The following is a 26,918-nucleotide window of genomic DNA, read 5'->3' as shown; positions in this document are numbered from 1 at the left end:
GAACAACTCGCGATAGTAATTACAAAGAGTACTAGTAAGTCATAACGTTCTGCTTTTCATCTGCTGATTTAACTCGATCGAATAAGTCAACTCGTATACTAATAGGTCCGCTTAATCTATATTGTTAATCTTTTATCTCATTCTTCACATGTCAATTTCATAAGTAGATAATAGAGCATCTCACAAAAACCGCGGTGCGAATCCTTCAGCACCCCAGTTGACTCGCTCATCATGTATATCACATACATGGAAATTGATATTTACCTTTGTGCAGGCTCTATCCAGCTTCACAAGAAGTTCTGGCATTCGCGGTGAGTCTCGCAAAGGTTCAATAGCAATGTCTTTCAATGCCGGAGTGAAATCCAAGGCATATTCAACATGATCCTGTAACTTCTGGACAAGTACCTGAAGGTTAACTAAGCTTCCAATATCGGCGATTTGTAAAGTCTCCAGTGAAGATGGAAGGGCTTCGGCAAATGACATGCTAGCATGATCATCCCCAGATTGGATGTTCAGCCCAGGCAAGTTCTTCATTCGGAGATGGAGCGTTCTTAAAGATGTGAAATCCTTGAAGGAAGGGAATGGATCGTGGCAATGGTGTGAGTCCTCCGTACAGTTTTCACGAGAGCTTTCCTTAATATCGAGCCATATCGTCTCAAGAGTCTCTTTAAATGGGAAAAGCTCCTTATAGAAACCACCTGGATCGAAGCCCGCGCAGCCACTGTGATTGTATTTGAAGGACTGGAGGTTCTTGCAAATACCCACCACCTTCCACATGCCCCATTGCCCATCGCTCTCATCAATCTCAATATGTGTAACAGGAGAAAACCGAGCAACCTCGGTTAAATCATCTTCATTCGGCCAGTAGTCCTCAAACGATGCAAGCTCAGCAAAAAGCTTACTTGCGTAAAACCGGCGCATTGAGGGCAGCAGAAAGAAAGGTATTATATTCCTGCAACAAGCTTGCACGTCTTCTCTGTCCCAGTCAACATAAACCTCAGAGAGTGACTTGAAAGCCGGGATAGAATCGAGACGTCTAGCTATTTCCCATTTCAGCACCCAGCGAACCCAAAACGACCCACAGGGAAATTCAATCTCAAGTCGCTGAATATTAGGCACAAGGGTTAGCAGCAACGCGACCCATCCATCGGCGTCTCCGATGGTAATTTCATCCATCCAGTAGTTTGTCGCATCCTCAGAACGGGTCACAAGCATTGCCTGTTCACGCAGCGGACCATAGTCGAATGTTTTCAAGTAGGTACTGTCATCATCCGAGGCATTATCACCATCATCACCATCACCCCCAAAATCGACATCCCCAGAACTGTCATCACAAATATCGTCATTCCCAGTATGCTCATCGCCAGCATCTTCATCCTCATTTCCATCACCTCCTTTGACCTCCTCCTGGTTGGCCGCCCCCTGTTCCCTCTTCATATCACGCTCCTCTCTGAATGCATCGAGTGCCTGGTCAAATTCCGGACAATTGAATCCAACATACCTCGTCCAATCAAAAATATGCAAAGTGCGAACTCGTGCCGCAAGAGACGGCTTTTCAACAAGGGTACGGACAACTCGAGCAATTGGAACAAGATCCTTGCCGCCAGTGCGCAACTTCTGATAGAGCAACGGCAGACACAAGTCATAAAAGAGTCGCGAACAGCATACAAGATTCAATCGGTCTTGGGGAGTCTCCAGATTCTTGTATATCTCTAGGATAATTTCTTGGGGGATTTCTGATAATCTGATCCTGGACATCTTTAGTTTTAGGATTATACAGTCTGTTGAGAACTTGTACGGGTAATGTGCTTTGCGACTATGATTCCGAGGTAAAGACGTGGCAATGTACTTCGTATTGGCTCCTAATATCTAGATTGTGGAAAGAGATTTCTTGTTTTCTTTATAAATGAATCTTTCTGCAGTTGGCTGGCTGAATCGTGGTATGAGGATCGTCGGGATCGGCACGATTTAGCCGAGTACGATTCAGCTGGAGGAACCTCACTTCCCCACTCCAGTGCTACGAAGCGGATTCCATGTTGCGAACACCCATGGCACTGCTCGTTGTCTCACCTTACCCAGTGTAATTGTCATGTATATACAAGGGAGTTTATAGTCGACAGAAGTATTACTGCACAGTACACAGGGTGCGAGGGATAGTACTAATATAGTGATTGCGCAGCGGAGAAAGCATTATACTGCGCGAGAGGATCTGGGTTCTGATTGGTCGAGAATTAGCTATTGACGTTACCTTCCGCTTCATCTTCTATAATCAGTCCAAGTCTATTTAGCTAATCTAGAACTATTTAGACCATCTAGGTAATCTAGGTAGGCAATCTAGGTAGGTAATTTAGATAGACAGTCTAGGCAGGGCAGCCGATTATGCAAATTGGCTGTACGGTCTAGTTTTCTAAATCCTAAATTATCCGAACGTGTTGTAATGTCTAGAGACGAGGTGTCTACATCATTTAAATGCTTCGCACTGCCTATTTAGGCAAGGTAGGCTGCAGGCAATCTAGATAGTGCAACCTAAGTAGTACAATAGATCCAAGCTATCTGAGTAACTTATATAGTAGGTAGTGAAATTGATTTAGATAATCTTGGTAATCTAGGTAGTGTAATCGAATGTAATGCGGTTCCCTCGCTGCGCACGTCTTTGCCAGATCCTTGAGCTGGCAGTCCCTAGTACGCTAATGAGTTGCAACTCTTCATCAAGAATAAAGAATAAAGTGTCCTGAATATACCTATCTATTGCAATCCTCCAAGAAGCAGGTGTATATACACTAAATCGCCGTCCATTGTTCAAGGTAGAAACAATTCCATCTAAAACCCAAGACCAGAATGCAAGTCTCGACGTTTACTCGCACGAGACTCTCTAGAAGGAGTGATAAGATTGGTAGCATTGCTGATCATCTGGGTCACGCCCGCGATATCCACCAGACTAACAACTTCCTCCCGCCGGGACCATCCCAGCTCAGTCGGGAGACGTTCATTTTCTGCGATCAACATCAGAAAGGCGATAGACGATACGGGCCAATGAACTTACCGAAGAAATATTCTACCAGAGTTCTGTTGACCTTTCCGTTTTGGATATCGCCGAACGCGATAATGGGAGCAGCAACCTCGCCGAGACTGAACTGTTCCATCGACGACGTGAATGTATAGGTGGGGTTGTATGCTTTAGAGCTGATCTGACGAGCCAATTTGCCGTTGGCTAACATGTTGGCGTCCAGGGTGGGTCCGGTCCAGTACTTCTTTGTTTCTTCGAAGATTGTCTCATTGAAGACGTGGTTGTTGCCGAAGTAGGCGTCGGTCCGACTTATGGGAGTTAGCTCTTGGTATTTTGGTGCAATGGGTTGGAAATATGCGAACTGACCTTAAACTTGCATCATGCTCTAAGAGGTTGTGCTTGTTGAGCTGATCACTGCATGTGTGTTAGGGTTGATAGGTAAAACTGATGAGGGACTATGGGATGTCCTACAGAGTAAAGAACGTAGCGTTAGGCTCTGGGTTGACAACAATGGCCATGTCAAACATCAGGCTCGCAAGTGAGGCGTTGAAGTTGAGGGCCGCTGACAGGCCTTCAATGACAGTGTTTCGTGTGATGTTTTTGCCGTCGTGGGGAAGGAAGCCATGATTTGCTAGAGTGTTCATCATGGGACAAGGACCTCGAACTAAAACATATCAGCGACTATACGAACAAAGTTTGGACGCCTCCCATCGTACAGTCGTCTGCCCCAGCGGGCTTCCATTGTCCAAAGTGAGGGTTGGCAGAAGCCAGAGCCAACACTAATGAAGTAGTGAGGATAGACAGTCTCATGTTCGAGTTTTGTTCGCGTAGGTCTAAGAAGGCTAGTATAAGATGTATCGGCTCAGGGGATTCGATTGTCTGACACCTTCTTGGAATGCAAAAAGGTATTTATAAGATTTAGTGACAGCACAGACAGCATCCTGTATGACGCAAGCAAGTTATGCTCCGTCTGCGGAACTTAGAATGTCACCGGGAATTTTATGTCAGGTAAGCTAAGGCCTGGCGCGACGCTAGCCACTGAGGATTGGTTTATTTGTAGTGGTGGATATCATTTAACATGCGTAATTGTGGATCTCATTACAACTCGTACTCGTACTTGAAACCTATCTTCGAGCCTTCTAGCTCAACTATGGATACAGGAATAGGCATCCTTGATATCAACACTGCCCCAGATTTTCCCGTCTTGCTCTACTTCGGGCTCTCATTTCACGATTAGAGTCTAGCAACATTTGAGATCGTCATAGTCCGTTGGACTAATGAGCCGAATCTGCGCCAATGATAGTCGTTTTATTGCATATGCCTGGTGTATAATGGAATTGTCTATGCAGAGTAGGTAAATTTGCAGTAGCTCAATCCAACCAATAGATTTGATTCAATATCGAAGCGAGACCCACTCTGTCGATCAAACCCTCGTACTCGTACCAAGCACCATATTGGGATCTTCTACATACTCCGTAGTAGTGATAGAGGCCGTTAACTGTCTCAAAAACCGAACCCGAACCCGAACCCGGAACGATCTCAAAACACTCCGTACTTGAGGTAGAAATCGACAACGTGCAAGTTGCCTAGAACAATCTGTTGACTTTCCTTGATTAGTCAAAATGTCCCAAATAAATTAATCCTAATGCCTCACCCTTTCATGCCCCATGATCCTATATGAGCTACATCACATTATCTCAGGGTAATTGACCTCTAGTTTTCAGTGATCACCCGACCGTCCACCACGGTGAATATCCTCTACTTCTTGCACTACCGAGTCTGCTAAGCAACTAGTTGGGCCGAATTTCATGCTCCTAGCCATTCCAATCACTTCGTTTTCTGGTGACTGTTCTTTCTGCTCTCTCAGAAAGTTGAGGACATCGTCAGGAAGCACGACGCCTGCTACTTCCGCGTCGTGGTATACCTCGAACATATATCTATCAGTAGCATCTTTAATGATGCCCCCAAGTCGATATATAGCGGTATTCAGATCGTCAACCACGCTGTCCCGCTCGTCATCGGCTATGAAGACTTGTTGGCCAAGAACCTTGGACCATAATCCCGGAAATAACAAAAATACCATAGCACGGAACGCATTGTAGCCTTCCAATTGTTTAAAGTGATCTTGATGATAGTCCTGGTCGCCATAGTCAGCACGTACCACTCCCTGGTTATTGTGCCAAGGACAGATGTCACTGACAGGAATCGTAAACTCTGGTGTGAATGATAACGGCGTGAGCCTATACAAGATGCAGTGACAGTAAAGATATCAGTAGGCAATGTTAATCAAAGGCTCCCATTTCATTGTCAACCGGCGGGCCTCCCAGAAATTGGGGCTTCTATAGCCTCACCTGTGAAGGGTATGCCGTCCGCGTCTATGGTCTCATAAGGAGTATCACCAGGCTCTACTCATCGGAATTTCAGGAGGCAGCGGGAGCTATATAGGCTCCAATTAGCTTGACTATGCCGTGCTGAGTCTTGTGATAGCTCACCAGGTGGTATATGTCCGGCGCTTTACGCTTTCAACCTGCTTTTCTTTGCAGCGGATACACCTGTAGTGGCTGAGGTGTATGTAAGTGCTCATGACAAAAGAGACTTAAGCCCTCGTCCTGATGTAATATGAACATCCCAAGTGTCGCTGTCAAGCTTGGTACTTCCATCCCAGCTCCAAAGCTCCAGATGAGCTTTGCGTATCAAGTCTAGTCTAGGAAGGCGCTTGTCCTAGAATTTGTGTTGAAGAAGCTTCAGGAATGTTCACAATGACCATTCAGCCTTGACCAAGATGTCCGATGGTCATATATACCTCTGGGGAAGAGCTAAAGTCCAGTGGGAGAAAGTAACATTGATCTAGGCCATCATCGATACCGATATGTTGGTCAGGGGTCCCTGTTTCCCATGGGTACCCCAGACCTTTTGGCATCAGGGAATGGGGAAGGTTCTAATGGTTGTTTTAAAGCAATGTCAGATTCTCAACCTGGTTGCGCAGCTGCATTTGCCCTTGCTTCTAACCGAAGGTTCATCCCACTACACAGCCCGATATATATTGACGTCTCCAAAAGCATGTCACATTCTCTAGCATATGTCTTATATCATTTTTAGTTCGCATGCTCTGGCGGGGGCTAACGTTGTATACTTACAATGGAGGTGCGCTAGCCGCTTTTAGTTAGACCAAGGATGATCCACTGTTCCGCCCCAAAAGCCCACCAGCCTCCAGATAGCTTCAGTTGTTCTAAGTTTCTCTTTTCCTCTGTCTGTCTTCCCAGTACACTCCGTTTACTGAATTTCGTCCCTCTTTCCTTCCTGACCGTAGAACTTAGATATCGTATGATACTAAGCATTCGTACCATCTTCTACGATATCTACGATCATCAAACTCCATCCCCGAAATGGTGGGCCGGAAGATTATCTCGACAGTTGTATGTCCACTACAGTAGGCTTTGAAGCTCATAGCCTTTTGCCAGTAATGGCGACTGCGATCGCCAAACGCAAGCGCGCGAGAAAGGCATGCATCCCATGCCATCAGCGGAAGCGGAAATGTGACACCGTGTATCCTTGCGGCATGTGCTCCACTTATGGATACAACTGCAGGTACGCTGATGACACCGCTGATAATACGGGTGGCGGCGTACATATTCCATCCTCAGCAAAGCGCGTCAGCCTCGACAGTGAAAGTCGTCTGACGAGCCGGGCCCCCACAGCGGGCAGTCCACGCAGCCGGTCTCACATGGAGCGAGGCTCCCGCGAAGCCGACGGCTCGTCGACGGAGAGTCCCACCATCGTGGCCGGGGCCTCCCCGGGCATCTTTGACGAGCAAAAGTTCAGATACTCTGGGGCATCGGCGGCCATGGCTTTCCCACACATCCTGGGTGTGGCCCTTGGCTCCGACAGTCCTCCCAAAATGCGGTCCTTTGCCTACAACTTTGGCATTCGCCCCGAGGAAGCATCCAACGCTCACGGCTTTCTGGGGAATCTCATTTCGGAGAAAGACCTCGACTTTTTCTCAGGAGTGTACTTCTCAATATTGGGCCCCATTGGCGACGTGATTGACCCGAGAATTTACGCCCAGCGATGTCGGGAGTACTATCGTGGTTCCGGCAGCAACGCTGTCGCCTTTGCCGCTGTGGCCGCTGGTGTGGCCGCTCTTGGGTCATTCCTATCTCCCAACAGACACCCGCGGGAGTCTGACCTGGTGCAGTACGCCAAAGCCATTCTCGATGATCCGGCCTCTATGCGATTGCATGGTATCGATCATATCGTCGCGTGGGGCATGCGAGTGTTTTATCTACGGGCCACAACCCGCCCCAGCAATGCTTGGATCGCTTCGTGCACCCAAATGCACCTCTGTGAAGCGATAGGGCTGCACGAGGAAGAGAACATCAAGAAGATGGCATCCATCGCCGGCGCCGCGGTTCTTGGACATGATGCGGACCGACTGAGGAGGATTTTCTGGATCTCGTGGGCTGGGCATATCATGCTTTCCTATGAGTACGATCGTTCGCCTGTACACTTTCGGGCCGTGACTTGCCAGTCTATTATTCCGGTATCAGGGTCCGTTGCTGACCAATTCGTTCAATTAGTCCAGATTATCCCCTCGCCCAACTCTCCGTTTCAGCTCGAATGGCAGTCCCCAGCTCCGAGTGACGAGCTATTTGAGCGTCTCAAGGTATTGGGTGGGCTCCAGACCACCCACCCATTCCTGGTGGTGACCAAGGCGGACATTGCGTTCTGCTTCTATCGTCGCCTTTACCAGCTCAAGATCCGCATACCAGACGAGGTCATCAAGCTCGTCATTGATAGCGGCAACGCCGCAGTGGAGGCAGCCGAGCAGCAAGCTAGCCAGGGTCGTCTGTTTTGGAACGTCATCGGCAGCGTCTTCCAGTATGCCTGCATCCTGTTGGCCATCGACACGCCAGCCGCCTCTGTCCATATTGGCGCTGCCTTCAAGGGCTTGGAGAACTTAGTCAAGGCTGTCGATACAGGGCTGACGCGTGAGGCGTTATCTATGGCGCGGCATCTACTCAGTCTTAATATGGCGAAGAAACGAAAAGAACTTGCTCAGTTGGAAGCTGTCGAGGCGAACTATCAATTCTTTCCGGCGCAGCCGGCATCCGAAACCAACACTGCTGTGCCAGATATAGACTGGGACGTGGACTGGGACCAATTCTTTATCGAGCCATATCTATCGATGCTCGGTCCTGACATTCAGGTATAGTGCTGCGGGGTTCGTTGAGTATTGATTGACCTCACTCAACGGATATACCCTTTGTAAATTATCAAGTCATGTTGTGGTATTCTGGGATGACCTGATGAAGTTCAGCATTGTATTTATGATAGACTATAATACCCAAAAGTGCTCCTCTTGCCCTTGCCTTGATTCCTGCATTATGTTCTTAGACACCTCCGCACGTGTTTGCCTGAGTGTTGGATAGCAAACCACGTCTCCCCGCGAGGCGCAATAAAGTATATGTGAATCTGTGCTCCTCATCGGGGCTTTCTGTCCTTATTATTCTAGAGGTTAAATAAATGCTCGGAGCTCCATCAGTCCGTGAGTCCGTAGGTGAATCATCAATGCCACGTGCCTTGTGCGGTTTTATGTGCGGCGATTGCGGATTTAGTCACCTACCGCCGCACCAGCCTATCAGGCAGCGTTAGGGGACCCCTGCGTGCGGCTGCTGCGGCGGAGAAGCGTGGGCTTATTAATTTGGCCGCCTTCGCCCGGTGCTACCACTATCTCCGGACGAATCAAGATTGAAGTTCACACACAATCAAGTCGGATATACTACTTTACAATGTAAGATCTTTCGTCCGAGATTCTCGAGTACGATCAGATATGACAAGGCTGCGAGGAGAACCTCAGAGAACTACAGCACTCGAGATTGTGTCTGCAAAGTATAAATAGACGGGCATCCTCTGCTCCAGAGAAGGGTGGTCAGACAATACCACTTCACTCTCTCACGAACATAAACACCTCAACCGCATCATTCGACCATAATACCAGCCATCAATACATTCCTAACGTCCAACCCAATCATAATGCCCAAATACGCCAAAGACCAGCCCATCGGCTTCAAAAACACCATCGAAAGAGTAGCCATTGTCGGCGTAAGTGAGCACCTCAACAACACCACATATACTAGAAAACTAACCAAACACACTTAGGCTGGAGGCACCGTTGGATCGCACATTACGAACACCCTTCTAAAGACCGGAAGACACACAGTCACGGCCCTTTCCCGCAAAGACAGTGGTAACAAACTCCCCGAAGGCGTCCTAGTCGCCCCAGTCGACTACGATGACGAGGCCACCCTTGTAGCCGCCCTCAAGGACCAGCAATTCTTGATCATAACCATGGCCCCCACCGCGCCCCGCGACACCCATAGCAAGCTCGTCCAGGCGGCCGCCAAGGCCGGTATTCCGTACGTCATGCCTAACGGGTATGGCGGCGACATTGAGGACATTAAACTCGGCGAGGAAACGCTGCTGGGGCCCGTAGCCAAGGCTAACAGGGACGAGATTGAGAGGCTCGGTATGCAGTGGATCACAGTGTGCTGTGGGTTCTGGTACGATTACAGCTTGGCGGGTGGGGAGGCGCGTTTCGGGTTCGACTTTGACAAGCGTTCCCTGACAATCTACGACGATGGTAATACCAAGAACTCGACGTCGACGTTATCGCAGGTTGGGCGTGCCGTGGCTAAGGTACTGAGCCTTAAGGAACTGCCAGAGGATGAAAATGATAAGAGTCTTACTTTGTCGACGTTCCTTAACAAGGGCGTGTACGTTAAGAGCTTCGTGGTCAGCCAGAACGATATGTTTGATAGCGTCAAACGTGTCACCGGTACTACTGACGCTGACTGGACGATCACTCATGAGGACACCAAGAAGCGATATGAGGATGGCCTGGCGCTAATGAAGTTGGGTAATATGGCTGGCTTTGGTAAGATGCTGTATGCAAGGGCGTTCTATCCGGATCATCCCAACGATCTCTCGAAGAAGGCTCAAAATGACCTGCTTGGGTTACCGGATGAAAGCCTGGATGAAGCTACTAAGGTGGGGATAAATATGGTCAAGGAGCTGCAGCTTCGTGATGAGCGTATGGCGTCCTAGAAGACAGCATCTACATGTACGGAGCCTGAATGATTCAATGGATAGATGGATGTAAGCACGGGAATTGCTTCGACGACAAGTCTCTGTTTTGTTCTATATTCTGGACTTCAGTTCATCTCACGTTGTATTAATTGTTCGCTGCTGCAAATTCAATATGCGATAGGGACTTTAGCGCGTTTTCGACTCGTCATTCCCCCGCTCTTCTTGGGGGCCAATTTCACTCGCTTATCTTAAAAGGGTTCATACATGCCTTGTACAGCCTGGAGCTTTGACTCGATCTTCTCGTGTGTATCTCCATCTACCGATTTTCATACTCATCCGAGATATCAGCGTTTCCAAGCTCCCTATTTGATCGAGCTCAAGAACAAACCATCACTGCCCCTCGTCTCAGAGGTCTAGTCATGATGCCGGACGCTAAACCTTATTCCCAAAGCTACCCCGACGCCGAAGGGTGTTTCGGTCAGTTCGGTGGCAAGCATTATCCTCCTGAGGTTCAGCCTGCACTAGAAGAACCGGCCAACACATATCAGGAGCTGCGTCAATCACCGGAATTCCAGCGCGCCCTCAACAAGGCCCGAATCGGACTTCAAGGGCGGCCAACGCCGGTCCATTATCTCGAAACTATATCGAAGCAGGTCGGGGGCGCTCAGATCTACGTTAAGCGCGAGGATTTGAATCACACAGGCGCGCACAAAATCAATCACTGCGTTGGCTTCGCCCTCCTGGCCAAGAAACTCGGTAAGACGAAGTTGATAGCGGAAACGGGGGCCGGTCAGCATGGCGTCGCGCTCGCAACTGCGGCGGCCTATTTTGGCCTGGAATGTGAGGTTCACATGGGCGAGATCGATGTTAGTAAACAGAGTTCGAATGTCGGTCGCGTGCAGCTGCTCGGCGCACGCGTAGTGTCTGCAACCGCTGGCCAATCGGCTCTGAAGGAGGCCAGTGACTCCGCGTTTAATGCATATGTAGAGCAGCATAAGCATGCGCTATATGCGATCGGATCGGCTATAGGGCCTCATCCCTTTCCCTTGATTGTTCGGGACTTTCAGAGTGTGGTGGGTCAAGAGGCCCGTGAGCAGTTCCTTTCGATTACGAATGGAAGCTTGCCTGAGCATGTTGTTGCCTGTGTTGCGGGTGGCTCGAATGCGATGGGTATGTATTCGGCTTTTCTTGATGATCCGGGGGTCGTTCTGCATGCAGTGGAACCACTGGGCAAATCCGATGAGCTGGGCCAGCACGCCGCCACGCTATCCTATGGTAAACCGGGAACATTGCATGGTGCTCGGTCGATTGTGCTGCAGCATGATGATGGTACGCCTGCGAATGTCTCATCCGTGGCATCTGGGCTCGTCTACCCTGGCATCGGCCCGGAGATGGCGATGCTCCATGAAGCCGGTCGGATTTCCGTCGCAACAATTTCCGATGACGAAGTCATCAGTACCTTTTTTCGCATGGCAAAATTTGAGGGAATCATCCCTGCTTTGGAAAGTGCGCATGCGGTAGCATTCGCGATCCGATTGGCGTCGCAGCGCCCTTCGTCCGAACGCATACTGGTCAATCTTTCGGGGCGCGGTGACAAAGACGTTGAATATGTGCTTCAGAATTATGGTACTGGGCAGTAGTAAGTATTGCAATAGATATCAATGTCGGAGCTTCTACTTGTTGTACTGAGAGCATCCAGATCTGCTTTGGTACTTTCGGTACAGAATTGACGGGTGCTTTTGCATCGTTTCTGGGTTAAATGGAATGACATACCCTTACTGTTCGCAAAATCATCTTATTCGTTCTATTTATATAGATTATTCTATAATCTAAATCTGAATTTCATAAGATTTTCTCTGATCCAGCGCGACTAAGAGCACACTGGACAAGATGGCAGTCACTACAAACGTGTATGATCAGAAACCATATCCAACTTTGGAGCTATGAAACACGAGAATCCTCTCTCAGCTTACCAGCGAACACCCACTTGATCCCGTGGGTATCTCGTGGGGAGGGGGGGCTACATGCGATCGGTGCTTGCTACATTGTCATGAATCTCTAAGCATCAAGAGCTTTGTCGCGCAACGACCTTGCCCATCAGGACTATTCGAGGCTTCATTTCAGTGTTAGTGACACTAGTTTTCGACACTTTTGGGGTGAAAGAAGATGCTAAATTGAACATGCTCTCCGAGGGATTTCAAGAGTCAGCAAAAGTACTCTCTCTGTTATATCCCTGTCCACAAACAGATCTCCTCTCGGCGTTAACCGAGCTAACAGCGAGTCAGTATAGACTATTAGTAGAGCATATTGGACCTTGGACCGGGAGTAGTGGAGACTGTGGAGCTGCCCAGCTCAGATAAACATTGTTCCCTCCCGAACCAACCACTACAGGTCTCTGAGGAAATCCACCCTCGGGGTTAACCCCACGGGAACAATGAGTCCTCCATACTCCAGAGCACACTCGACCGGAGTTAACAGTGACTCCGTGGTACATCCGATGAACAGTAAACCCTCTTGATAAGCAACCCCGCTATGGGGAATTTCCGCGTTATAAGCAATTCAGATGGTTTGCTCAATTAATAGAGAAAACCCTCCGAAGAGGTGGCCGGTATCAGATGGGTAGAGAACAGGCAAGAAACTTTCATTTCTGGCTCTGCAACCTCGGCCTCACTTTTCCCTCTACACCTTCCTAGACAGGAGTCCTATTAACTTACACACTCCAGTGCTGAAAATGGCCCGTCGCGTTCTTCTTACCGGGGGCAACGGCTTCATCGGATCCCACATCCTCGCCCAGCTTCTTGACCACGGCTGCACCGTCTGCTGTGCTGTTAGAACCCAAGAAAAAGGCGACAAGATCTTGAGGGACTTCGCCGCCCAGCAATCTCAAATAACTATCACAATTGTCCCCGACATCGTCGCACCAGGAGCATATGACACGGCGGTACAGGGAACCCCCGCTTTTGACGCCGTCTATCATACTGCATCCCCATTCACGTACGCGAACGCGGGAAGCAATCTCCAGTTCCTCGAGCCAGCGATCAAGGGGACACTGAACCTGCTCAAAGCCGTGAAAGACAATGCCCCTAGTGTGAAGAGAGTCATTTGGACCGGCAGCTGTGCCAGTGTGATTGACTACGACAACCTTGTCGCGGACCCACCAAGGATTTATACGGAAGCGGATTGGAGCCCTGTTACATGGGAAGAGGCTGTGAATGGGGATCCGTCGAAAGCATACAGAGGTAGTAAGCTTTTTGCAGAACGAGAAGGTATGTTAATTACCCTGATTATTGTTGGCAGAATGCGGTACACTAAGACGGCGGTATGTACACAGCATGGCAGTTTATGAAGGAAGAACAACCACATTTTGACTTGGTGACGTTATCTCCGCCGGCGACTTTTGGTCCTCTGCGACATTCTATTACAAGTATCGGGGAGTTGAACGAGTCCAATTCTCGGTTGTGGAAATTCTGCTTCAGCTCGACAAAAGATGCACCGGTACCCTATATGCCTGTACACACCTATGTTGACGTTCGAGTAAGTCGCCCGTGCCTTGTCGCTAATCTAACTAACACTCTGTAGGATCTTGCATATGCACAATTCAGAGCTATGATTGTCCCAGAGGCAGGCAACCAACGGTTTGTGGTGTGCGCCAGGCAATTCGACTTCCAGGATGTTTGCGATATTCTCCGATCACACCATCCCGAACTGAGCGAACGCACGCCGCTTGGCAAACCAGGAACACGCTCTTTACCTCCGGGTGCATATTCCATTGATAATTCCAAGGTGAAAAAGTTTTTAGGGGTGGAGTTCCGAAGTCTCGAAGAGACAGTTCTGGACGCCGCGCGGTGCATGTTAGATATTGAGCGGAACGAAAAGCAAGCTCTTTCCACCTAGGGTGGTAGCATTTTTGGGTTGGTACGAATCAATGATGCCTAGAACAATAACAGCACTTGATCCTTGAAAAGTCCTCGTTCATCGAAACGTGGAACAATAGCGAGTATGATCGACGCGGGGAGATCGCGACATGTAACCGCTTAACTCCTCTCCTTGCCCAGCAAACCAAGGAAGAACTTAATGAGTTTGAAATGGTTCGTCGAGGGCTGGAATCTGTGTTAATACTATAACTTCTAACTTGAATATAGGGAATGGAGGTTCATGAGACTTCAAAAGTATATACTCACTTCTTCTGAATAGATGAATTTGAAACCACGCTGATTTTCTACATAACTGGTATTATATATATTTAACTTCTTGGTGACTATTGGATATATAAAGTAGTGTGGTATTCTCTAGTCTTTGGTGTCTTAATCTGTACTATATTGAGAAGTTCGATTTCGTCCCAAGGGAACTACCTGTTTCAGTCGCAGATGACGCCAAAAAGGCCATCATTTCGTGCTACAGCGTAGTATTACCGTTTCTTACTGTTGCTTACTGGACAATAATTCGTCAATGAAGGGAAAATTCTGAGAAACGACTTTGTGAACTTGAAGCGCACATGAAACACGGGAGTCTAAAAAGGCCACAGCATGCACAGCTGCTCAACCTGGAAGTTAAACATAATCATTGTTTTCGAATCCAACTCCTCAGACTCAACAATTCAGGATGGAAATCCAAAGAGCTGGTCCCTCAAAATGCATAAAGCACCCTGTGTTGTTGACATACTGAATAAAATTTTGTTTGATCCGGTGCATAGATTTCTCTGTAAGATCATCGTACTTGATTTTAACTTCGGGATCAGGCTGGTGAATAAAACTGTTTCAATCAACCTGATCTGCCTTTTTTTGATTTGCTGTAGGACATTCAAATACAGAATGCCTGTGTCTCTATATATAAAGTGGAAGTCTTCTGGCAGTTGGGAACAATCTGCTAAATGAAGCATCTTGAAGAAAAAACTGTATGGGGGTGGAGGATTGCCCTTTTGTCCTTTTTCCTATACTTATGATGTACGCGCCAGGTATATAACTATTGTTGATTGGGGATGTATTGACCACAGCTTTGGACGAACTAAGACAAACTACCCAAGCATGGTCGACTTGAAGTCTTAAAGCAGCGACTTCTAGGGCGGAAAGACCATGGTTTTGATACAAAAGCCACGCACAACCGTAATCTTTCCGTCTTCACCCACAGTTATTCCGTATAGAGTAGAAGTACTACTCACATGACAATCTACATATGTTCTTATAGTATATCTATCTTGGACCACCTAGCGGCTCGTATAAGCAAGGAGACCCGATAAAACCTCGCATATCGTCCACCAGCAAAATCCATGAATCATGCCATTACCTCCCCTAAAACCTCTCCCATAAAAACCTACTCCATACCATACCATGTCTCGGGAAGAACCACGAAAAAAAAAAAAAAAGAATGGCTGGCCGGAGTTCCACCCGTCCTCCGAAAACCATGACAAACATAAAATACCCCATTGCCAGAGCTCCGTCCTCAGACTACCATTGGCTACTGGTACAGTATACTCCACCTTTTACATTAAGCTTAGCTTAGCCCTAGCATTAGTCCGCATTAGGTAGGTTACGGTGGTGGGGATGAGGGCATGTGTGTACTTTAAGTTTAGTAGATGTCTCATATGTATTAGCAGATAGCGAGGTAGCTCGAGGATTTGTGATGGAATCTTGTCATCAGAAACGTGGTGGTCCCACCGAGGTTAATCTGTTTTAATCCGTTCGGGGTCCGTTTAATTTGATCATGTGCGGGTCCACATGGTGAGACACGCTCCATCGGACCAGCTCCGGGATCCGAATATTTGGTTTGGTATAGAAAATTCATGTGGTTCTAATTCTACTCTGAGTCATTGGGATACAAGAGAGGCAAATTCTTGGAATGAGTCAAGTGTTCATTGATTCAACGTGATCGAACGTGATTCGTATATACATTATCTCGTTGTACTCGTCTCATCTGCTCTGCAGGTGCTATTACGCGAGCCCGCGCGAGATCAAGTATGTCCGACCACGGGTCAGGAACGAGAGATTAGTATCTATGTATGTGAAAATAAACGAGAAAGGTAAATTATAGTACAAAAACAAGATCAGGAGCTCTCCTCCTTCTTCCTCCTCTTCTCCTCCTCCGCCTGCTGAGCCGCAGCTACGACATCATCATCGGCGTCGAGGGCGTTCATCTCGTCTTCTGTGTGGTTCAGATGGCGGTACACGATGAAGAAGATGACACCGGCGAGGAACGAAGCAACGGCAAGACCGACGAACATCCACATGATGGCGGGATCGTAAGCGGCAGGAGTAAGAGCCTCAGCGATGGCGGCACCGAAGGCGTTGGTGAGGAGGTACATGGACTGCACGAACGACTTCATGGTTGGGGGCGCCTTGGTGTAAGCGTACTCAAGACCGGACACCGATGCGAAAATCTCCGAGAGACCGATGAACACGTAGGCAGGGGTCTGAATGGCAATGTGCACGCGGTTGCCAGTGGTCTGTCCGTTGACGATGGAGGCATCACAGCCAGGGTGCTCGTAACAGGGTCCGGCAGAGTAAATGAGATGCTGGACAATGGCGGCGTACATCATAGCCAAAGAGGCGACGATGAAGCCTAGAGCGATACGGGTAATAGGACGGAACTGGATATGACAACGACGGAGCAAGGGGTAGACCGTTAGTTCCAGAACCGGGATGAAAACGATAATGGAGATAGGGTCGAAGTTCTGCATCAAGTCGTTGGGAACACCATGGCCCTCCATCTGATCGGCCTGAGTGACGAAGTTACTCGAGAACTGAGTGTAGACGACCCAGTAGATGGGGTAGAAAGCGAAAACTTTGCAGGCAACCAGAGCACGCTTGAGCTCGTCGACGAAGTGGTCGTCCCAAGGCACGTCGCGGCTACCGTGCTCAGCCTGCCAGGTGGGCTTGGGCGCGTCCATGTTACGATTGATGACCATAATCCACAGCGCCTTGAAGGCGTTGGTGATGATAGAACCCTGGGGAGGGCGGACGACGTAATACTTGCGTCCGACAATAAGCACGCAGGAACCGCAGATGAACATGCACAGACAAAGCAGATAACCAGACCAGTAGCCGATATCTCTCTCCATGTAAGGAGTGGCCAGCAACGAGAGAGAACCAACGTTGATACATCCGTAGAAGATCATGTAAATACGCTGAATTGTCAGGGCAGGATCAATGACGACCCGTTCGCCAGTCTTGGCGATGGTTTTGATAGCCATCTTCTTCCGCTTGTATTGGTCGGCAATCTACATAGATATTAGCATGGCATGGCAACCCAATGATTGTCGGTGATTACATACCAGAGGGGCCACGTTACTCTTGATACCACCAGTTCCCAGACCGACGATCAGGATGGCAACGACGAAGCCTCCCAAACCAGCGCCATGTTCAAGAGACGAGGGAATTGAAGTGCAAACCAGAATGAGCAAACCAATCATGTAAATAATGGAGAAGAGAACGATGGTCTTGTATTTTCCAAGGTACTGATCGGCAACAATGGCACCAACAATGGGAGTGACGTAGCACCAGAACTGGTTGAAGGTGGTAAGACCAGTTGCACCCTGATGACCAAGGCCCAGAGCACCACGTCCTTGGCTACCATCTAGAGGAAGGTTCGCGTAGTTCTGATACAACCCGCTCATACCGTAGTATGTGAAACGTTCGCAAAGTTCGACAATAGCGACCAGCCAGGCGGAGACAGGCAGGTTCTCCGCAATATGGCGCAAGTTCTTGATTTCATCCTGAGTGGGCTCTTCGCCATCTGGAGTAGGTCCCAGAGCCTTTTCGTTGGCCTCGAGGCCATCCTTGTCATCGATTACATGTGTGGCATTGTATTGGGCCTGTTGTCTACATAGAGGTTAGCCGTGAACGGAGGAATAAGATGAGTAGTGGCGAACAAGAAGGGTGCAGGAAGAACAGAAGAAGACAGAAGGAGACACTTACTGAGTCACCTCAACATCACGATCTGAAGACATTGTGAAGGAGACCAGGCGAAAAAAAATCCCCAGAAGGAAGAGGGGATAGTTTTGCGGGACAGAAATTCGTCTCAACGGTTGCGCACGAGGTCAAGAACTCAGGAAGGAAATGAGAGCCACCTTATATTCCCGTTCCTAGTGGGAAAGCCTGGTCTGGGATCCGATGCGGGACCGGTCTTATCATTCGAAGCGACCTCTGTGATCAAACAAAAGCTGGGAGGCTCCATCGCCGGCAAAATTACGGCGAGAAACCAATGGAGGGCATGATGGGGAAGGGTTAGCGTGCCCTCGGATGTAACCCCAAACGAGAGATGCAAAGATATGACAAGAGATGACAAGAACGGTTAAGCATCCGTCCAGGTTGCCGGAAACCCTTGTGATTGGCTCCGTGGCGCATTCTCGAAGCCCGGCACAAGATTCAACTAACCAGTCGGAGTTTGCCGCCCTGTCGAAAATTTTCTTTTCATGGTAAGAGTAAAAAAGAAAAAATCAAAAAGTAAACAGTAAAAAAAATAAAAAAATCTTGTTCGCATTGGTCGTGTCATGTTCTCGATTCAGCAAAGGAAATTCTGAATTTTGTCTTTTTTGCCCCCTTTCGTGATCGCACACAAAAATGCAGGATGTAGGGGGTTTTTTCCTTATCAGCACCCACACTGGGGGCGAACAATGTCGCCATTCTTCGGTCAACAAAATGTCTTTGATCAGCTCCTCCCTCGGTTGCGGCACGCGCCCCCTAGTCTAGTTTGACGAAGCGCCTTCAATTAACAACCGTCGAACGCCACCGGTATACCCGCATTCGGAAATTTTGTTAGGTAACATAAATCCATACTGGGGAGTAAACAAGAGTCGATTTGCCGTTCAGATTGGCAGATAAGCACGACAGACCAGGTGTTCGGACTTATCAGCGACTCCAAATCATTCCATTGTCGGCGGTTCACCCCGCGTGATGTCCGGTGGTGGACCCATTTGAAGGTCTTCGAAGTACCCAGACGGGAAGTGATAACCATTGTCGGTGCGACACATGGACGCCGAGATACTATGCGGTAAATAATTTTCCCCAGTTCACGAAGTTTATTGCTCATGTCGTAAGTCGTGCTCCGTAGCAATGCGATGCTACCCCAGAAAGGCGGAGGGGAACCCTATCCTTGATCGATCGACCCATCAGGCATGCAGGTCGCGCATGGCACTTGACCAATCATCCAACTATCATTGAGTAATATCCTGATTCTAAGTCGGAGTTGAGCCCGTATTTCATATCCTTATCCTGGCTGGGGTAGCTAGCCGTCGACTAGTGGTAGTAGGGCATCTGGGGTGGTGGTCACGATAATGGAAGGACGACAGGCGGAGTTCCATCGGGAGTCCGGACGGGTCAAACCGCCAGGGCGAGTTCATTTCGCTTGGTGTTGGTTTGGCATCGTCTGAGGGTCAAAGACAAATAGACGGTGGTTAGTGGTGGAAAGCATATCTGTGTCATGAAATCCAGTCAGAACACGATCAAAACACCATTATTAATTTCAATAATATCTCTTCCTTCATCAAGGAAGATAATAAAAGAAAATGAGGGGGGAAATAAATTGAAAAAGGTCAGCAGAGACAAGTCAGCCTCCAAGCTAGATCGGAGGATAGCGGCCGATGAGATTAAGTACTCGAGCCTTGACGCCTTATCGCCCAGGCCGCGCCTTCCGACTTCGCTCTCGCATTTCTCCAAATCACTCCCACCCAATTCGTCACCGGGGCTAACATCTTGGAGTTTAGTGGCCTTACCTACACAACAACCATTCAGGGACCTCGCTGCTTTGTCCAGGCTCGTCTCCGGCTGAGGGCGTATCCGTTCCCATGCATCCCTATAGCCATGTTGGCTCTGTCGACTGGCGAGTGCGGCGATCTCCTTTAGCCGGAATATTCCCGTGCCTCGTTTGATACAGTCTGACGTGATCGGTCGCAACGTTGGAAATCTATTTCCTGGATTGGGGGGGGTGATCCTCCTTTTTATCTTTTCCTGCCGTTAGGTTAAACCAAGAGTTCGCTTCCCCTCATGGGAAATTGAGCGACGCAATGGCGAGCTTGTGATGCCGTTAGCCCTATCTGGGCGTTCTTGACTTTCTTGGCTGGAGATAATGACTGGGCGGGGGGAACTTGGCGTTAAATGACGAGCTTGGTAGCCTATCGAGACGTTGAAGAGAACTGAGTTTCGACCATGCGGCTGGCGCCAAAGGATGATGGCGTTGATATAGGTCTCGTGTCCAATACGACTGGTCCATGGCGGCTTATGGCTTCGGAATAGCTGCTACTATACTCCTCTGGGGTGTGCAATTTGAGGACCCTCTAGGGTCAAATAATCCTAGCGAACTATAACTACACTGGTTTGATTGGGTTGTCGGCATTTGTATATACTCTAGGCTTAAGAGACCTGCATACGGAGTATACCACATGCATATACGGAATAATTGTACCCTAAATGGCTTTCTTATTCCGATGATTACCCATTAGGTTAGCAAAGTGCTCTCTTAAAGCGCAACAACTTTATCAAGCTTACTGGACTTCGACGCCCATGTCAAAATTATCCAGTTACAGACAGCTTTTATTAACTCCATTGAGTCATGCTGGGGTCCACCACTCCACGGATCGGAGTAGGACAGCAGTCTCGTTGGCCAGTAGATAAATTAGGTTTAGTAAATGCTGTCCGGAGTTCTGCTAAACGTCCGGTTGTTCTCATAATTCAGAGATAACGGAATCGTCGGACTGCGACAGCTGGAAATTGCATCATTTTAAACCAATATAATGTCACATTCGCGGACCTGGACTTGGAGTAATACTCTCTATGGGGTTTGGTCAATTTCAAACCCCCAATTACGTTTCCAGTATGTTGGAGTAGTCTTGTTCACCCGGGGAATATGAATATATTGGCCGAATAAGACTTCTACTACAGCATACTAACACATCGACGTGCCCCTACTCGTCCAAAAAGCCACATTGATGGGCGACCTATCCATGTACTGAAACATATATCGACCTGCATAATGTAGATAACTCTATTCAGTAAATTCTATATCAATTCTAAAGACCCAACCATCTATATAACACCCAAACGCCCCTAAACAGGCCTCCTAGCGCCCAAAAACCATTCTCTAAACTTCACCAACGCCTTAAAGCGATGCGAAAGTCCATTCTACCTGGTCAGCACATTATACCACAAGTATCATCAGAAACAAAAAGACCTACCTTCTTCCCAACCTCCATCTCCGCCAACGTCACTCCCTCCCCTTCGACTTCAAAAATCGGCTCCCAACCTACCGGTATCAGAATCAACCCCAAAATATCACTTAATAGAGAATTAGCCCTTACCGAAAGATGAAACGCCCCTAGCTGGAACGATGCGTCCCTTAATCAATCGAAATTAGATGCCAACATTGACTATTATATTTAACGTTGAATAATGTAACGTACTTGCAATCGACCCTGGAATAGAAGAGGCTCATGTCCTGGTCCTTGGGAATATCCGAACGTACATACTGCTTCGGCGGATTTATCGTCGAAGGCTGAGAGGATTCGGTTAAGGCCCTCGTTGCCTATTGTTTCCACGAATGCTTTTCTTTATTATATTCAGGTGTGGTTAGTTCCTAATTCTCTCCGTATAGACACATGCGATCAAAAGTCAAAATATCTACAACTCAAAGCACAATGGCGAGCCAAGACAGAAACAAGGGAAAAAAAATACATACACATAAGCCCCAGGCAAACCACCCAACGCGCGCATCTCAAGCGCCGAATCTTCAACCAACACCGGCCCTCCTATCTACATTCCACAGACACAAATTAACACTATCACTGAAAATACCTACTCAGTCCCCTTTCCAGACCGAGAGCCCGGTACTCTAGACATTCAGTAAAACTAGTGGTCCATTATCTTACAGTCTCAGCTGCCGCGCGACATTTCTCACGCGTAATCTCTTCCACACTACCCTGGATCTCGGGGAGATTGATATCCAGGACTTCGAGCGTGGCGGTGGGCCCCAGGATGGCTTTTACTTCTAGGACTTTGTTTTTGTTCCCTGTCACGAGGATCAGGGGGTTGTCGGAGTCGGTCATGTGGGCTGTGAGGTCGTGTTGATTTGAGGGTCTATGAGTGGATCACTGTTCCAATCTAATCTAGATTAATTGATGGTAGATTCTGGTCATGTGATTTGGTTCTTTAGTTGTGATTTTGGGAAATGATAAGGGTTGGGTTTTAGATGGTGATTGTTTTCAGTTACGCTGGTCTATTTCAGGTTGTATAGTTTTGGCTTGGAACGTGAAGTTAATTTGGTTGGTTTATAATGTGGTCAAGGAGACGTGATTGTAGTGTTAAGGTGCGTGGATCGCTTAAAATAAGGTGTTTCCGACAATGCCGAGTCAATACCGAACGCGGTAGTTCCTGTCCGTATTCCGGTTGAGGCTGTGACTCACAGCAGGGTTCTTCGCATCGCGAGATCGGAGTAACAGACGGATGCCTTAGGCCATCTTCGAAAGTTGGTGCAGGCAGTGGGAACCAAGTTGAGACTGGAAAAGGTGACCACGGCATGGGATCCCTAGTACTAACACCACCCATAACCTACGGTGTATACTTTTTCCAGTGTGAATGTTTACGCCAGAAAGGATCGAAATCCAATGTGTCAACTTTCTATGAGCTTAAGAAGCCGGTACTAACTGACCCGGCAAGGAATCCAGAAAAGGGGAATGTTGGTCTGATACTGCCTGAAATAGCGAGCATTGACAGGAGAAGGCAAGGCGTAATAGATATGGCTGACCATGGTTTCAATTAGCTATTCTCATTATCTGCATCCTTGATCGTCCCCTCATTGCAAAGCAATATCACTTTTGTGCAAACCAATATTTCAAAAGAGAAACCTCTTCCAAGATACTTATACACAAAACTATTCCCGAACATACGCCTCTCGCACGCGATCGCCCTTATGACACCAGACTTTCCACTCCCCGATCTCAAACTGGGCGGAGGCTTCACCCTTCCGAACTGCAGGACCCTCGAGAATAACATTCATTGGTCGGTAGGTTGTGTCGGCTTTCATCCGCTCAATTGCAGAGACGTGGATCTGCGCATATTTTGGAATGTCTCTGCTCCTCCCCCGGTGTAGTGGCCACCGAGTGGGTTTCCACGAGCCATCGAGCTGTAGCACCATGCGCCGGAACGGTATATGCTCCATCAGATACCAAAAGCGAGTTCCCTCGCCCGTTTTAAGACTATCATGCAGTACGCCTTTTGTGCTCGAAAGGTGAAGAGACTTGACAAGATCCTCGGGGCTGTCCCGAGCCGGTTTTTCGCTCTTTTTGTCCACAGAATCAACTTTCTCTTGCCTCTCGCTACTCACGAGCATATCGAGCTTTTCTTTGTCAAAATGAAGCCCAGCGCGCTGAGCTTCATGCACCATCCAAACCAGTGGCCCATGAGACAGCCTCCAATCTTCCTCTTTATCAAAGTCCCAACCTCCACCCACATCTGAATGGCCACCGGGGAACCACACTTCCTGAATATCTTGCTTACCTGAATCGCCGCCTCCCTGGCCACATGTTGTTGAGCCTCTATAACTCCAGGGCCACAGGCGTCGATGAACCCTGTAATGGTACTCCTTTTTGGGTTCTATGAGGACCGGGTAGAACTTGACCCTGCGTTCGTCGATACTCAATGCATGTCTGATGATCTCCGAATCCGGCTTCACCTCCGCATTGACCTGAAACTCGGCAGTGCTATTGACAGTATCGAATAAACCCAGGAAATGAACCCGATCTACTTCGCGACAAACTGTTTCTCTGCAGGCCTTGAGGAATTGCGATGTTTTCTTGCTTTCCTCCTGTTCGAGTTGATTTTTAGCTCCAACCGTCAATTTGTAGGACGAAAATGCCTCCCAGATGAAGGGGATCATCTCTTCGTTGTCAGCGGACAGCAGCCCAGCGTGGTCCAGCATCTCATTCAGAAAGCGAGCTGTGTATGCTCCTCGGGAAAAGCCGAAAATATAGATCTGGGATCCGGCGCGGTAATGTCGCATGAGGAATCTATATCCCCCAAGGACATGCTGGTCGAAGGAGACAGCCAAGGCCGAGTCAACAAGCTTGCTGCTGAAAAGCTTACTGCGGCGTCGCAAAGGGTTGCTGCTGAGAGAAGTCGGAGAGATCTCGGTTCCAACACCCGCTATTCTGGGGTTAGCACATATTTACAAGGGCGACAGAATGGGGTGTGGTACGCTGATAGTAGCAGTCTGCACTCAATGTTAGTACACCCGTACACCTGCACAGGAAGGGGGGAGACATTCATAAGTTGTCATCATCTCGCTTAAGCATGCGGAAGATCTTTAAAATATTACTTTCGGTGCCATCTGCTTGGAAGGTATTGGACGTGCCATCGAAACATAGAACGATGACACGCTCCGCACGTTTTCTATGCTCGGGGCAGGACATGGTCAACGCGTAACACTATGGGCTTTTAAAGGCTATGCAAAAACATACTTGGGGTGAGATGAGTCCGTCCCTTATAAGGTTTCAGTTTTCGCCTTCGTGAGCTAATTGACCCTCTGTGGGCTCGCGTCAAAGCTCGCGTTCTCCGCCCCTTTCTAGGTGTGATAATGTCGATCATTATTGAGCTGAGGATTCGATCAACGCCCCACAGTTCGTAGGCTAGCTGAATATCCGTCCAACCAGCGCTTGAAACTGCTGAGCATGTAGGGACACGAGGGATCAGCCATCTCCACCATGCACATCCCTCCTTTTTCCAAGTCAAAAAGTCCCCATCAGACTTTTCGCATCACTTGATCATCATATGCAGTGGTTCGCCAAAGACCAAGCGTCACATTTGGTTGGTTTAATGACACCTCAATAGGTTCAAAGAAAGTTGTGACAGCGGCGTGCATAGTATAGTATAGAACTTTGTTTGGTACAGTGACATCACGAGACTGAAAACATCGACTTCCAACATGGGTCAAACCTCTCAAATTACACCGTATTATAACGTTTCAATTGCAGTCAATTACACGTATTGAATCAGGCGTTATCTTAGGATTCTATAAAATCACCGCAATATAATATCATTATTACCGAAGAGTAGGTATTAGGATTGTCATACTATTACATGACTTAGATCGTCTATGGCCCATGCCATTGAAACCCACTGACGGTGTTGATTTCTTCAACGGATCTACCCGTCCTGTTATTCTCCATACCAACCATCCATGACTACTCGAGGCAGCCAGTAAATCACTTAGATTATCGCCATTCTATCTTTGATTCGAAACTCAGCGCCCTTTTCACTCAGAAACCGCGCCATGGGCGATGGCTGTTGCGGCGATGGAAAGCCGTGTTTCCATCTCAGTTTGATCGGCGCACCAGCAGCCAGTGGAACCTGGTCTTTGAAATACTAGCGCATGCAACTGCACAATTTAGGAAGCGCTGAACCCGCCTCAGAATCTTGATCATTGTTCGCAGATACCCATTCTAATATCTTTTTTGCCCTCATCATAGATTCAATTCATGGCTGCGTCATCTGCCGACGCCATGATATTGGCTTTCCTCTTGAAGCAAATACTCAATCAGGAAACTATCATTTGTGGTTCGTTCATCCTCACTGAGCTAATCGTCCTCTATATTGTGATATACTGCTGCAAGGTGCATTACAGTATTCCTGACGAAGAAGAAGCCGATACACTCGCATCGTTCTCAACCAGGAACCTCGCCATCGAAACCCGATCCTTCGATGCAGCGAATATCAACGGGATCCTACTGTAGCTGCTCAGATCATTAATACCAAGGTCGTATTTCTCAATATCTACATTACAATGTCGACCTTGCCTGCTTCGGCTGCGCGGTGCAAAACTGAAGGACTCGTATTACCTCTGGCGTCGATATCTGCACCTTCAGCTACAAGAGTCCTTACCATGGAAAGGTCACAGCCCCACGAGACTCTATGCAAGAGCGTTTCATCGCGTCCATCTCGCTAGTACACATTCGATCCAGCTCTCAGAACGGATAAAAGACCTTGGCCATTTTTCATGTCCGCTGTGTACCAAAACGGCAATTTTCCTGCCCATCTGGCTACATTCACGTCAGCTCCTGACTCATTTAGACATCACCAACACAGAAACGGCGTTCAGATCTCAACTGTCCAGTGCATAATGCAGAGGGGTGATCTGATGGAGCCCTGAAGCGTTCGCAGTTCCTCTAAGGTCAGCAGCTTTATATTATCCAACTGCTCCCCCTTGGTAATATAGCAAAGCGCAGTCATCCCTTGAAAAGCTAGATCTATTTGAGTCTTAGCCTTGAAGCTTCCATTGAGTGCGAATATAGTAGAGGACTCGTGTGTTGTATTTAGCAGCATCATGGAGCTCTCTCTCGTTGAATTCGCTCGGCCAGGGGTGAACGTGATTTAGATAAAAAGATTAATGTCTGTAGGTGTCCTTGCATGAAATAATGGCTGCTGTCCTCTCAGAGAGCTCGGTTGTACCCATCTGGAGACTCTCCGCACTTGAGGAGAGATTGAGCGGCGGGCACATGATTATTCTTAATAGCGGCAAGGTGTTTATCGTTCTCTTCTGAGGTCAGGGTCGCTCACCATGGCTAACTAATGGCCAGGAGTCTGAGGAGCCATAAAAGCGCTCAGAGGAAGAGAGAAGAAGTTAGAAGGAACAGGTTCTTGTATGATAATAAGAATTGTTTCAATAGTTAGGCTCTAGCAGATTAACAGAACTTTGATTGATTGATTGGTTAAAAAACTAACTTAGCTCTGTAGAGGTTGACTCTTAGTAGAACTGCTTTCCCACATACCATGGCCTCTCGTATCTGCCGTGTAGAGGACGCCCAAGGACACTAAGTACGGCGCTGATACCCCTTCTCAATTGCCAA

The 26,918-nt window shown here is 48.1% G+C and overlaps 9 protein-coding genes across 9 annotated transcripts; 3 read left to right on the top strand and 6 right to left on the bottom strand.

Annotated features, from left to right (window-relative positions):
• Nucleotides 1-180: 180 nt before the first annotated feature.
• Nucleotides 181-1,758, bottom strand: F9C07_12383 (uncharacterized protein; the record flags this gene model as incomplete). The annotated part of the gene is made up of 1 exon (XM_041287646.1): nt 181-1,758. The coding sequence occupies one exon, from the start codon at nt 1,756-1,758 to the stop codon at nt 181-183; it is 1,578 nt and encodes a 525-aa protein (XP_041151550.1).
• A 1,062-nt stretch (nt 1,759-2,820) lies between these two features.
• F9C07_12382 (Chloroperoxidase) lies at nt 2,821-3,654 on the bottom strand (the record flags this gene model as incomplete). The annotated part of the gene is made up of 4 exons (XM_041295565.2): nt 2,821-2,993; nt 3,044-3,315; nt 3,374-3,421; nt 3,479-3,654. 4 exons carry the CDS (start codon nt 3,652-3,654, stop codon nt 2,821-2,823), a joined length of 669 nt encoding a protein of 222 aa, XP_041151551.2.
• A 1,007-nt stretch (nt 3,655-4,661) lies between these two features.
• F9C07_2173196 (uncharacterized protein) lies at nt 4,662-9,189 on the top strand. The gene has a single exon (XM_041287639.2). It carries the CDS (start codon nt 6,426-6,428, stop codon nt 8,217-8,219), a length of 1,794 nt encoding a protein of 597 aa, XP_041151552.2. The 5' UTR covers nt 4,662-6,425; the 3' UTR covers nt 8,220-9,189.
• On the bottom strand, nt 4,728-5,591 carry F9C07_12381 (uncharacterized protein; the record flags this gene model as incomplete). The annotated part of the gene is made up of 2 exons (XM_071507827.1): nt 4,728-5,247; nt 5,500-5,591. 2 exons carry the CDS (start codon nt 5,589-5,591, stop codon nt 4,728-4,730), a joined length of 612 nt encoding a protein of 203 aa, XP_071367240.1.
• Nucleotides 9,041-11,733, top strand: F9C07_12379 (putative isoflavone reductase family protein; the record flags this gene model as incomplete). Its single annotated transcript, XM_041287640.2, has 3 exons — nt 9,041-9,109; nt 9,167-10,097; nt 10,442-11,733. 3 exons carry the CDS (start codon nt 9,041-9,043, stop codon nt 11,731-11,733), a joined length of 2,292 nt encoding a protein of 763 aa, XP_041151553.2.
• A 1,091-nt stretch (nt 11,734-12,824) lies between these two features.
• F9C07_12378 (putative dihydroflavonal-4-reductase) lies at nt 12,825-13,987 on the top strand (the record flags this gene model as incomplete). The annotated part of the gene is made up of 3 exons (XM_041295553.2): nt 12,825-13,359; nt 13,425-13,627; nt 13,673-13,987. 3 exons carry the CDS (start codon nt 12,825-12,827, stop codon nt 13,985-13,987), a joined length of 1,053 nt encoding a protein of 350 aa, XP_041151555.2.
• A 2,146-nt stretch (nt 13,988-16,133) lies between these two features.
• F9C07_12377 (putative MFS peptide transporter Ptr2) lies at nt 16,134-18,035 on the bottom strand (the record flags this gene model as incomplete). The annotated part of the gene is made up of 3 exons (XM_041295566.1): nt 16,134-17,306; nt 17,361-17,907; nt 18,004-18,035. The coding sequence occupies 3 exons, from the start codon at nt 18,033-18,035 to the stop codon at nt 16,134-16,136; spliced, it is 1,752 nt and encodes a 583-aa protein (XP_041151556.1).
• Nucleotides 18,036-21,129: 3,094 nt separating this feature from the next.
• On the bottom strand, nt 21,130-22,124 carry F9C07_12376 (inosine triphosphate pyrophosphatase; the record flags this gene model as incomplete). The annotated part of the gene is made up of 6 exons (XM_041295567.1): nt 21,130-21,204; nt 21,258-21,325; nt 21,381-21,417; nt 21,483-21,627; nt 21,758-21,831; nt 21,948-22,124. The coding sequence occupies 6 exons, from the start codon at nt 22,122-22,124 to the stop codon at nt 21,130-21,132; spliced, it is 576 nt and encodes a 191-aa protein (XP_041151557.1).
• An 824-nt stretch (nt 22,125-22,948) lies between these two features.
• Nucleotides 22,949-24,485, bottom strand: F9C07_2205709 (uncharacterized protein; the record flags this gene model as incomplete). Its single annotated transcript, XM_071509612.1, has 2 exons — nt 22,949-24,219; nt 24,371-24,485. The coding sequence occupies 2 exons, from the start codon at nt 24,483-24,485 to the stop codon at nt 22,949-22,951; spliced, it is 1,386 nt and encodes a 461-aa protein (XP_071367239.1).
• Between the last annotated feature and the right edge of the window lie 2,433 nt (nt 24,486-26,918).

This window comes from Aspergillus flavus, chromosome 8, assembly GCF_009017415.1.
Source record: "Aspergillus flavus chromosome 8, complete sequence".
Lineage (NCBI taxonomy): Eukaryota > Fungi > Ascomycota > Eurotiomycetes > Eurotiales > Aspergillaceae > Aspergillus > Aspergillus flavus.
This window is presented reverse-complemented; position numbering and strand designations above follow the sequence as displayed.